The following is a 13,834-nucleotide window of genomic DNA, read 5'->3' as shown; positions in this document are numbered from 1 at the left end:
ATTTCAATGTTAAGTTGTGGTAACTAATATGAGACCTTTGAAATATAAATAAAAAACGCAGAATTTAATGTTTTACATTACAAAGGATCACAAGTTTTGGGTGTAATTTATTGCAGAAGTTTTGTTCTTGTGAAAATCGTTCTAGTGTAATTGAAAAAAAAAAAAAAGTTTTAAATGGTTTAGATCGTTTGTTGTGTGAAAGTTTCAAATGCCTCACATTTGTTGCCAAATCTCAAAACTAAAATTTTATGCTATAGTTTTTAAAGGTTAGGCTATAGTTATTAAAACTCCACAGTGACCAGTCAATGAAAGAAAATCGCGAAGTTGATGTACACATCTCCATAAGTTTTTTGACATATTTTTGTTAGGCTATATAAATATCTTACATAAACCAAACTATTAAATTAACATGCCTAGCTATGTAATATAAAAAATTAGTCAATAAAGTAAGATTATAAAAAAATAATAAACTTAAAAGAACTGTTTTTATTAATTACGGTTAAAAATGGATACAGACAACAACAAACTAGTATTTAAATAAATTTCGGTCACGAGATCAGATAAAAATAGGCGATATTTCAAGAAAAGTATGATTAAGAGTGATATGGACCACAATTTTTATTCCAAAAAAGCTTTTGTTTCATAAATTACATTGGAAATACACTCGCAATCATAAAATCCGGGTCACCTTGAAAATCACCGATATTTCATTTGTAACGAGCTTTATCGTAAATAATAATAACACAAATACAAACTAATGCATGTTTTTGAGAATTGTTGTCGGCTTAGCGGTTTCCTTTGCAACAAAGAATTTCAATAGTGCCGATTTCGCGGAAAAGTGCACACTTCCCAAAATGCACGGTTCCTGTAACTGCCGCTTGTTTTAAATGTCTCATTTGTGCTTCGACTTTCCGTTCAAACGCAACGAGCAAACGTTTATTATTGCCACCATTAATGTTTATTAGTGCCATTATTGGTGTCTATTATTGTTTATTTTTTGCCAAAAATACCCTTGACTGTTGTTGAAACGGCACAAATTGTTGCGCTTGTGAAAGACGGTCACACTCAAAGGCAAGTCGCAAGAACTGTTGGCGTAAGCCTTTCTATGGTTCAACTAGTGCTTCAACGCTTTCAGGAGAAGGGTTTGCTATCCAGACGACCTGGCTCTGGACGAAGAAGAATGACCACGGTACGAGATGACCCTTTTCTTGTGTTTCAGGCTTTACGAAACCGGACTTCAACTGCGATTATGCATCGAAATCGTCTACAGGAAGTACGAAATCGCAATGTTAGCGTTGCAACAGTCGGGAGAAGATTTCGTTCTTTTGGACTATGTTCTCGGATAATGGCTACAGGACCGCCACTTCGCCTGGCGCATCGAGTTGCACGACTAGCTTTTGCTCGACAATACGCGCATTGGGGAATTAATGATTGGAGCAAAGAGTTATTTCCAGATGAATCCCGTTTCTGCCTAACTGGATCCGATGGACGTGTAAGAGTTTGGAGGAGAACCGGTGAATGATTGTCACAAGCTTGCATTGCTCCAAGAATGCCATTTGGTGGAGGCTCGGTCATGGTTTGGGGAGGTGTATCTTCTGACTTCCTCACAGAATTACCCTTCATCGAAAATGGGTCCTTAACTGCACGAAGGGACATTACGGAGATTCTGGAAGAACATGTTATGCATACCATGGCAAAGCTTGGAGAAAACGTCGTTTTTATGCAGAACAAAGCGCGAACGCACCTTGCCACAATCAGTATGCAATACTTGGATGAGGTTGGAATTACGAGGTTACCCTAGCCAGCTAGGTCTCCGGACCTGAATCCCATCGAACATATCTGGGACGATTTGAAAAAACGTATTCAACCCCTAACATCTCCTCCTAACAACGCACAGGAGCTTAAGGATCTGTTAGTGAGAGAGTGGAATAACATACCACAACATGTAATCCGGAGAAATATTGAGAGTATGCCCCGTTGTCTGCAAGAGGTCATTAGAGCAAGTGGAGACAATGCACGATATTAGTCATTGAAATTTCACTGACATTTTACCACGTTTTTTATTTTCCATATTTTTCGTATGCCTGTTTTATCAACAATTTGGTTTATTTTCTGCTTTTTCAATAAAAACAATAAAAAACCGTTTTTTTCTTCTTTCAAAACAAACATTGATGACAAATAAAAAATACTTTAGCCTCAAAAAAGGTTATTACTACACCAGAGGCAAAAATATTCCAGAAACTTGAAATTTTCAAGGTGACCTGGATTTTATGATCGCGAGTGTAATATACATATACTTTTAATATAACTAGAAAACACTGTCGTAAAATGTCCTTTAAATTTATGTCGAAATTCAAGACCACTATCGCAATCCCAGACAAAGTATAGTGACTAGTGCTTTTAATAAAAGGTATATACAGCCCTAAAGTCGAAAAGCCAATATTTTCTGGTCAACGTTTCAAACCAAGGAAACAGTGAAGCAGGAAAGGTAACAACGATCTAACAATGTAGACCGTGCAGCTTCTAGATACGTTCCCACGGTAGAACTCTAGAACTATAGTATTTCTATATTTTGACGATCAAATAAAAAGAAAAAAATATAAACACCGCTAATACAAGTTATCAATACTATACAATACTTAAAAGACGCATTGGTCTCTTAACATGTGCCTCCTTTGGACATCAAAACAAATCTGCTTCAAATCTTCTTGTTTGCTTATTGTTTATACTTACCAAACTGCTTAAAGTGACTCCTAGACTCAATATTAACGTCAATATATTGTACAGTATGTTGTACAATAATATTAGTAGGTCAACCTACACGATACATTATTATTGCACAATAAATTAGTTCCCAGCTGAAACTGGTACTATCAACATGCAGGATAGAAAGACAACGAGCTGTGTGGCTATTGCATTCATTGCAGCTTCAAAAAATATAAAGAAAAATAAACGCAGGTGGATGAAGGAATGGTTAAAAAAATAACAACACCCATAAAAATTTGTTAAATGATTTAAAAATTAGTGAACCAGGTGATCTTCAAAACTTCCTGCGACTAGATATTACATTCTTTGATGAACTTTTAGAAATGGTTATACCTGAAATTCTAAAAAGGGATACAGTGATACGAGATGATATTTCACCAAGTCAGCGTTTATCAATAAGATTTCGTTACCGATAAAGGTTAATAAGATTGTTTTAATCATAAAACAAAATTTATTTTATATGTATAGTTTATTTTATAATATATGTATATTTTTATTGATAAGTGAAAAAATAGTGACAAACAGTAGATTACTCTGAAGTGTTTTTATATTACTTGTGTGTTGTTCGCTTAGTAAGCGAACAACACACAAGGTAAAGGTTTTGTTCTGTCATAATAGACAGGAGTTGATTACACATTACTATACGCAGTAGATGTTCCACTAAAAGTAGTAATTTGCACAGAATCCCCCATTTGGCCTTTAAACATTTCGTATGTCGTTAATGGCTTTTTTCGCAAAAATTTGTTGTGGCTTCATTTTCTGAAGTTCTAGTGCTCAAGCAGTAGCAATTTTTTCGTGATCTGTTAGAGGTTGTTCAAGGTGTTAACGTGCTAATGATTCATTGGATTCATCGAGTTTTCTTTTCTATATTAATATATGGTATAAACGATATATATGATATATATGATATATATGATATATATATATATATATATATATATATTATATATTATTGTGATATTCAAAGTCTTGGTGCGCCAAGCAATAATTAGCTAATTAATTTTTTGATTAATTAAAATTATTTAAATGATATGATTATGACTCTATCACAATTTTTAATTCTTTTATCTCAGGGTTAAATTCGTGCTTCTATATCTATGCTATTACATGTGAAAGGTAAGGTCCAAAGAGTACCGGAATAATAAAAAACACATATGATCTAACACTATATATTGAAATAAAAATAATGAAATAATTCACACTCAAAAGTTTTCAATAAACAAATCTCATATAATGATTCTCAAAATTTTGTTCTACGTACGTGAACAATCAAAATTAATGGTACAAACAATATTAATTGAAATCTCAAAATCCCAAACTATTCTAACTCTCCTAATCAAAATATTTATATCCTTTCTAAATTAAGTGTAAAAATTGTGTTATCAATAAAAGAAAAAAACTGCAGAAAACAAAAATATCTCTCTCTGATGATGAGTGGTCCAAATCCTTATTCCTTGTAGACTATATTATCTCCTCTCAACCGCTCCCTATGTAATCAGCAATCTTACAACAGATTGTTGCAAGTATATCGTCCTTAATGATCTCCTTCAAAAGTACAAATCATTCAAATTATGATAGCCTTTCACCTCTCGATAAACTGAATCTCTCGTTGGCCCGAGTGAAAAATGACTCTTGGAATATCTTCTCTTTACGATAAACTGAATCTCTCGTTGGCCTGAACAGTGACTCTTGGAATATAAGTAGAAAAATATGACTTACAATATTTTGCTGCTTCAGCTTCTGTCAGATACACTAACTCCACAAAAACTCACTAACATTCAACACTACTGCTTGCTACTTCTCGGGAACCGCCAGAGAACAATCACTGTTTGTCTTACAGACTTGGAAAACCAACTGATTATCTTTTTTCTCTCGTCAATCTAGCTAAACTTTCATTCCTACATACCTATCCCACCTTTTTCAATCTCCGCCAATCAAAACTCGTCACAATTCCCCATTTTTTCATTTCGATAACAAACAAATTTTTACCTATAATTATAAAATTTCCTAAAACTTATTTACAAATAATATTTTTCTATAATTCTTAAAAACTAACAAAAACCTCTTTCTAAAATCTCTTCTATTGTCTTTAATCACTGCATTAATGTATTTGGAAAACCCGGTTCAATTGTCTTTGGATTTCAGTTAGTGTCCGGCGCATTGTGGAAAATGAATTTGGGATATTAGTATCAAAGTTCGATGTATTTCAACGACCTCTTGCGTTATCTCCTGAGAAAACTCAAACCATTGTCTTGTCATGTTGCTATGCACAATCATTTAACCCTTTCGCTCACGACTTTTTATTTCGTATTCCAAAAAATGTATTATGTTGGTATCATTTTTGTTTATTTTTTTAAGATTTTTAAATGTAATTTTAAAATTTTTTGTTTACCCTTAAATGGGTTAGGGGTTGTCCCCATACGAGGACATTGTAAATAAGAGAAACTAAAATGGTAGAAACTCAAATTTGTAGTAAATTTATTGCAGTGAATTACAAATAGTATTATGTTGTGTGATAATCAAAAAAACATTTTTTCTGTTTATCCAGGCACAAATGAATGTTACATTTGCAGCAGGTATACTTTGACTTTCCTTTACATCCCGGCTTTTTGCACCTGGAAAATTTTTCCGTTACTTTGGGTAGATGTCCTATATTATCGAGACGAACTTCCTTTACTGGACGAACTTACACCATAGTTCTTTTGGAAATTGGCTGTTCAAAGTCATTGGATGGACGAGCTCTTTTCCTAGTAACAGTTTGATTAGCCAAAATAAGTGTGTCTGCCATGTATGCCCTAAAATGTAGTAAATCTAAAATGTGTTTTTTGGGAACACCAAGAGACACGTCGCATTTTGTATACTCAATCCAGACATTTGAGCACGCCAAATCAATAGCATGGCTAAACATTTTCAATGTCCATTTACGAGATCGAATGGAAATACTGTACAATGTAATTATAAAATCAACTTTATCAACACCGCCCATATATGTGTTGTAATATTTGATTACTTCAGGTCTTTGAACTTTAATACATTTTTTCTCACCTGAATCCCACCGATCGCACATGGAAGGTGTACCAGAGCCCATATAATTGGATGCTACGACAACTGATTTGTTGTCATACCACTTAGTCATAATGACTTCACCATCCCCACTAACTACTTGCTCGTAACATCCACGGCCTCGTTTTTTTATTTCTTTGTCATTACTGAAGGGTGGATTTTTGAAGCGATTTAACCGTGCTGTACATATTGCATATATCTGTTTATTTCTCAGGTATTGAAAAAGATTGTAGCTTGAAAAGTAGTTATCAAAATAAATCCTGAAATTTTTTGAATTGTTTAGTCTACGGCTAAGTTGTGCAACAACAGTAGCGGACTGTCCAAATGTCTTTAGCAAAGTATGATCAAACTCTGTTTTGGAACCTTGATACAATATAAAATAAAACATCTAGCCGCTGCTTCCACAGATTGGAAAAACTTTTATTCCCCACGGCTTTTGTTTGTTCTTGACATACTGTTTTACATTTAGCTTTCCTTTGAAAGGAATCATCTGCTCATCAATAGAAAGATTTGGTTCCAAAGGAAGAGAAAGTAGGTGAGCTCTTATAGTGTTGTAAAGAGGCCTTACCTTCCAAAAGCGATCGTTAGTATTCTGTTCCGCCTCTTCATTATTGACAAAATGCAAGTTTTGCCTCAACTTATAAAAACGGTTTATTGGCATGCTTTCACAAACTAGCGGAACAGCAAGCTTAGGTTCCCAATAACATTTAATCCTTGGGTAGTATAAATTTCCCATAAGAATATGAACACCAACGAACGATTTCCTTTCTACTATATTTGTAGGTGAAAATAGGTTATTATTCTGCACAGCATATAAATTTGCAAATTCCACCATACGAGAAAATAAATCGTCCGTAAAGTATTTGAAGAAAAAAGTAGATGGGCTCTCCAATCCTACAACTTCAATCTCCTCCTCTTGATGATGAGGAAAAGTAGGTGTAACATAGATAATACCTGTACGACATTTGATGTCACCATTTGGTATTACTGAACTTATAAATTCATCTTCTTGGTAACTACTTCCACCAGCATAAGTTCCTTCATTTTGTTCATTAGCGACTTTTTCAACTATAATGTCATCAATTTCGTTAATATTTTAATCCAGTTGCTCTACAAAAGAATCCCTAATTGATTTCTGTATGGTTTAGTTCGGTAGTCATAAAAATTACTTGTATTGCTCTGCATTTCCCACAATTATTCGTCTCTGTCATCTGATAAACATTCAACGTCCGACAAGCCTCGTTCCAATTCTTGAAGCATTTCTTCATATGTAAGTGGCTTTCTCCTGCTCATTTTGAAGGACTAGTACTTAATAATAATAATAATAATAAATGTCTTTATTAACAACAGATTAAATTTTCTTTACAATGAAATATAATATCAGTAGGGCGAGATTCAGTTTGTGTACCACTGTGCAACTGCGGCACACAACTGCTCTTCCACCTAACCCCCCTTGACTAACTTGAAGAAAACAGCAAATTAATTATTTTATAATATTCATCGCAAAAACTAACTTACCTCTAATTTAGTTCACTTATTCACACTGTCCTCATATGAGCACAATACTTTTCAGACAACAAAATCAACTAAACTAGCATAACTTTAGTCAAGTCTAATTATCTGGGCTTAAGGCTGTTTTATCGGTGCACCAAAACCTAGGGACAGTGTTTTCTCTGTTATTTACTGACAAAATGTCTCGAAATTTGGACACGTTATTCGAAATTATATTGCCTTTAAACTGATGGTTTTACTTTTTTTATTTTTTTGAAACTTCTGTTGAAAAATTGGAATATACTGTTTAACGTTCTATTATAACCAAACTTTTTACGCCCATCACTCGAAAGAGTTTTTTTTTCTGTAATCGTTGATTTTTGTTTCACCTTTCTGTGTCCAGTAATAGTCGAGAAAAGCGTGTTCCAATTTTAAAGAAAATTGCTAAAAAATACTGAAATCTAATAGTGAAACGTGTTACTCATCATTGGGCTTAGTTTCATCGTTATCGCCTTCGTGACGTCAAATCTCATGAACGTACGGTCAGTTAGTTCGTGTTAAAACTAATTTGAATGGAGAATAATGTATTTGTTGTCATTAAACTACCCGTCGGCCGGCGGCACTGAGTAAAGATGGTCTCGCGTAAGCAGTGTAGAAAAGTAAGTGATACGCCCATTTCAAATCGCAGTGTACTTGAACTGCTAAAACAGCCTTACACTTCTTTACTACCTATATCACGACTGTTACAGCATATCAAAACAAAACACTAAAGTTACCAACTAATATTCTGTCAATGTCAGAGGAAAGTTCCACAATGGTTTCTACGTCACATTTTCAAATCCATTTTGTAGTGCTTCTACCCACAAATAGGTGGCGATATGTTTTAAATTAAAGTTTCTTGTGTATGGGGAAAACATGAATAAACGGTCACCACAGTTGTTCGAGTAATACAAAAAATGAAGAATTTTATGTCCTCATATGAGGACACTATGAACAAAAGGGTTAAGAAGAGACCAGCCTTAATCATACATTTGTGGTTATTCTGTGAATGTAGAAGATTTTGAATCAGGAAATATTGTTGAAGGAACTTGGAGAATAACAACTGGACAATAATATCACTTTGTATAACCAATGCCAGAAATTCACCCACTATAGCCAAAAGCGTCAGGGATGGTTATTGCGATTTTTTAAATAATGCAATATAAATTTGCTTTATATACTAACACTGATTTTTGAATTGGTCTTTGAACTATCACTGTCCACATTTTTGATATTATTCTCGGCTTCTTCCTTGTTATCATTCTCTTCCTGTATAGCACTTTTTGTAACATTAAGCCAACGAGAAACTGCATTTCCGTAAAATATTATAATGTTGGTTGTATTATATCGCCTTATATGGATAATATTCCCTATATTTTCGGAGCAATTGATCTTACTGTTAATTTTTTTTAAATTTCGTTACTATAATCTTTACTGTTGATATTCCACAGTAAATAAACTTTCTTCCTATTTTCATTTTGCAGCCATCTTTTTTATTTGTTCACAATAAGAGTGATCAAACACAACTGAGCCAATATTGTGCATTATTGCCCACAGACGCCGTAATAGTTAGTATTTTGCACAATAAAAGTCAAAATCGGGTTGATTGACACATTATATTGCGCAATCATTCAATTTGATCTACAGACGATCAATATACTGCACAATATTTAATATTGCGCAATATATTGGCAAAAATATTGACCGTCTAGGGGCCGCTTAAAACGAAATGGCAATACTAACATTTTAATAGGTAATTCTAGAAATTTCTCCGTATTTGTTTATCACACAAATGTGCTTGTAAGGCAAATAAATGTTATACATAATTTTTAAATTGATTAAACATATAAGACATAAGTTTATCGAAAATTTGATACATGGCATGATATATCATGATACATCAGAATCAAAATTACGTTTAAATATACATATCATAAATAAAAATATAAAAATAAAAAAAAATAAGTTTTTTTAATGCTTTTAATTTTGTGAATTGATTTGCCTTTTTACCCTTTAAAATAATTTTTGCATTTTTAAATATATGGATGCAGATTATTATAAAATGCGCATCAAGTTAGCTATACATTAAATAATTGTCGCGTACCAGTATGATTTAATGTTGTCCAAAATTTCAATAGCTATTAACCACTTAATCATTACATTACTTATACTATCAATATATTGTTGTTTTCTACTTAAAAAACTAAACACCAAGACTAATTTCAAGCGAACAATCAAACTTTCCCTATAATGAAACCCTTCATCTCAATGTGTTTACTTTGTAATTAAATCCTCCAACCCTATTAAAATTAAACATTGACCCTTTCGGTTTCAGATCCGTCTCCCCGAGCTCAAATATATGCTGAAGACCGCAATCATCTCGAAATCGTCTTACCCATGGTCTGGAAAAGCCACAAAGAGACTTGCAGTTCTTGCCTCGACCACGCTTTGTCTGCTGCTCGCCAGACTTCAAATTATGGGATCTCAACTGCCGGTTTTTACCAGATTTGACAACCCTGCCTCGGTGGCCGTTACGCCCACTAGACAGCTGACTTATCACTATTTAATTAGTGTAAATTTGTGGTTGTTGCTGTTTCCTTGTGATTTGTGTTGCGATTGGACTATGGGCACTATCCCTTTAGTTGAGACATTTTTTGATATGCGAAATCTAGGCACCCTTACTGCTTACGGATTCGTGGCAGCTCTGTTGGTGAAGGCATTTACCACCGAAAATAAGCTTCAGAGTACCATCTTGCTTATGGTAAGTGTTTTTATAGTATAATTTTATTTTTAGACAATATTGTTTAACAAGACAAAATAATTTACTAATAAATAATCTTTTAATTTGATAATTTTCGCTCCGTATAGGCAAAATAAAAATTATAATAAATTAAAATGTTATACTGAAAATTACGAAATTCCATAATTCAAGCGGCATCGATATTTCATTACTTTTTTTTAGAATTTAAATATTTTATTAGAAATTCATTATATCGTTATGTCTTTGTACGTGTCTTTGTCGTTCTGTGAATTTCGTAATTATCCAAGTCTTGCCTTACTATTACGAATATATAGGTAGTGTTTAAATTATCGTTGTTATTATAGTATCCGCTGTTAAATTTGTGTTACACGACTTTTTATTTTATTAGTTTTTGTACTGATTTTGTTAATTAGTTTTTATTGTGTAGTAAGACAAAATAGGTAAAATTTAGACGATTATTGCCGTATATTGCATTAGTTTTTCGTAGACTAAAAATGGATATAACCAGTGGTATAAGCACACGACATCCACGTTATAGACCCGTCTCACAACAGGAAAAACAAATTATCTGCAAGGTATATGATGGACTAAAAAGAGCACTACCTTCAAGGATAGTTGTTACTCGTTGTTTTTTGCAACAGAGGTATCAGTGGCAACAGGCTGGTTGGTGTTACTGAAAGCGAACGAGCGAAGTACCCTATGATCGAAAAATCGGGTAAGGACTGAAAGCAAATATATACAAGAGTGTGGTGAGACCTGCGTTGGTGTACTTTCGTGAAGTGTGTCCTATAAAGAAGATTCAGGAAAAGAACATGGGGGTAGCTAAAATGAAAATGTTACGGTGTATAGTGGATAAGACTAGAATGGACAGGATCAGGAACGACTTGATTAGGAAAAAAGCCGGGTTAACTAAAGTTTTAAAAAAAATTCAAGAACAAGAAATGGTTTGGTCGTGTCAGACGTAGAAATGAAAACTATGTGGGACGAAGAATAGAGCTGTTAGAAGTTGATTGAGGAAGAGATAGAGGAAAACCGAGGAGAAGATGAAAGGACTGTGTGACCCGATGGACAAAAATGTTTATTAATACTTAAATAAAAGTACTGTTAATAGATGTTGTTATTTTGTTTAACCCTGAACTGATGAGGTGGTGCCATACACGACCCCACCTTTACCAAATATTGGTGATATCTCAAGGTTACGGTTATCTATCGCCAGACTCGTTTAGGAATGCCTCGTTCAAGCAGTTTTATGAGAGCTGTTGCGAGAAGAGCGTCGTGTGAATTATTATTTTACTTTTATTTCGTGTTAAATATTTGCTGGGGTACGTGAAGGCACCACATTACCGTAAGTGTAATTTTTTTATTTTGTAGACAATTATGTAATTACTGTTTTTTTGTAGAGAAATGGCTAGTGAGTCATCAAAAAAAGCATCCTACAACGATCCCAACTTTGAGGAGACTTATAAAGTGGTTTAGCGATTTAGATAGCGATACAGAAGAGGAAACAAATAATGTAGCAGAATTATACGACTCTAATTCCGACACAGAGCAAAGCGAACGAATCAATGATGAGGATATAACGGTGATGGAACAGTCTTCTTCTGAGGATAGTGAAGAAGAACAAGCAACTAATGAAAGAAGAGCCTTTTATGGGAGGAACAGATACAAATGGGCAAGGGAACCTGCTCAGAGAACTCATACAAAAACTCCTGCTGCCAATCTACTCAGGCAACTTGCTAGTCTCAAAGGTAGTGCGAGGGCTTTAGAAAATCCAACACCACTAACTCTTTGGCAGTGTATTTTTACAGACGATGTTCTCTTTGAAATAATGAGAAGGACAAATGAGAAACTGGCACTTGCAAGAATAAAAGATCTTGATAGTCTTTATACCACAGACGGAACTGGGAGGGACATTCTTCGGTGTACAATTGCACAAAAAAGGGTTCAAGTTTTGTTGGTATCTTTGAGATTCGACTGTGCTTATAGTCAAAAAGAAAGAGAGAAGACAGATAAGACAGAAGCAATATCATGGATTTTCAGTAGAATTGTTGAAAACTCTAAAGAAAACTTTTGCTTGCATGATTTGGCTTGTATTGACGAAATGCTTATTGGCTTTCGAGGCAGACGTAGATTTAAAGTATATAGGCCCAAAAAGCCTAATAAATATGGCATCAAAATTATGGCCTTTTGTGACGCTCGTACATCATATCTATTCAACGCGTATATTTATTCGGGAAGAGGTAATGATTGTCAAGAACTAACAATAGATGAAAAGCAATTATCAGTTCCAACTCAAGCTGTTTTGCAGTTATGTAAACCGATCTATGGTTCTAATCGAAATATAACTGCAGATAACTGGTTCAGCTCCATTCAAGTTTTTGATAAATTATTAGAGAAAAAGTTAACTTACGTTGGAACGCTAAAAAAGAATAAAAGGGAGATACCTATTGAATTTCTGTCGTCAAAAAATAGAGCTGAAAACTCATCCCTATATGGATTTACATCTAATAAAACACTTTTGTCTTATGTTCCAAAAAAGAATAAGGCAGTTATAATGATTTCTTTCATGCACAGAAACAAGGCTACTGAAGCAGACACTGGAAAAGAAGAAATAATTTCCTTTTATAACTCCACTAAAGGTGGGGTTGATAGTCTGGACCAAAAATGTGCTACTTTTTCGACAAGCAGACGAACTCGAAGGTGGCCGATGGCGATTTTTTTGCAGCTCCTGAACATTTCTTCGGTGAATTCATATGTTTTATATACATGCACAAAAAATAGTGAAAACAAATCTAGATTTCAGTTTATCAAAGATCTTGCATTTTCTCTCGTAAAACCTCAACTTTTTAGAAGAATCGAGAACACACGGGTGTCACGAGAACTCCGAATTTCTATAGGAAAAATCTTGCAAATTTCGTTGCTCATTACTATGGATGAAAACATTTTAAACAAAAGAAAACGCTGTGAAAAGTGTCCCAGGTCCAAAGACAAGAAAACTATATTCTCTTGTACATTTTGTAATACGCCAATATGTGCGGAATGTACAGAAAAAATATGCAAGGATTGTTGTGAATTTGGTCCAATAGATCAAGTGTCATTTCTTAATAAATATTATTTTTTAGAATTGTTTTTAACTTTTTTTATAAGAATATACTTTCATTTTCTAATTTTTGAAGTTAAACTGTTAAAATTTTCAACAAATTTGTTTTAGTTACTAATAAAGTATATGTTTGTCAAAATAAAGGGTTTTATTCAGAATGTGTTAAATAATCATGTAATAATCAAGTTAGCTCTTTAAAATGTAATATTTTTGTATTTGTAGTTTAAAGTAATATGTAAATACACAATATGTAATCAATTATTCAATTTATAAAAAAAAATATTCCGATAAACATTATTTCAAAAATGGGGTCCGCTAAGGCACCACCTCACCAAGTACGCAACATATTATGCACTTCACCAATTAAGGGTTAAGACCCAACCAAGAAGCGCCACTGAATGTCACATTGGAAAATAAATATGTATCAGCAAAAGCACGAAAGTTAATTTATTACTGTCGATACATTGACAGATTTTTCAATGTTTTACTTTGGTAGATTAACGGTAACGCGGTTAGAAATTTATAAATATTTAGAGGAGAATAAAGTATTCAAATTTTAAGTAAAGAAATACCGGCTTTTAAAAAAAGATAAGCATCAAGAAGCACCGACAGAA

At 33.6% G+C, this 13,834-nt stretch overlaps 1 protein-coding gene across 1 annotated transcript in view; it reads left to right on the top strand.

Moving 5' to 3' along the window:
• LOC140439834 (protein O-mannosyl-transferase Tmtc3-like) overlaps positions 1-13,834 on the top strand; it is a 636,225-nt gene that overhangs the window by 373,488 nt on the left and 248,903 nt on the right. The window contains exon 6 of the mRNA XM_072529987.1: positions 9,695-10,120. Within this exon, the coding sequence (XP_072386088.1) occupies positions 9,695-10,120 (426 nt within the window). The remainder of the gene's footprint in view (positions 1-9,694; positions 10,121-13,834) is intronic.

This window comes from Diabrotica undecimpunctata, chromosome 4 (assembly GCF_040954645.1).
Source record: "Diabrotica undecimpunctata isolate CICGRU chromosome 4, icDiaUnde3, whole genome shotgun sequence".
In the NCBI taxonomy this organism is placed as follows: domain Eukaryota; kingdom Metazoa; phylum Arthropoda; class Insecta; order Coleoptera; family Chrysomelidae; genus Diabrotica; species Diabrotica undecimpunctata.
The sequence above is the reverse complement of the archived record's forward strand: the minus strand, read 5'-3'. Positions and strand labels throughout refer to the sequence as shown.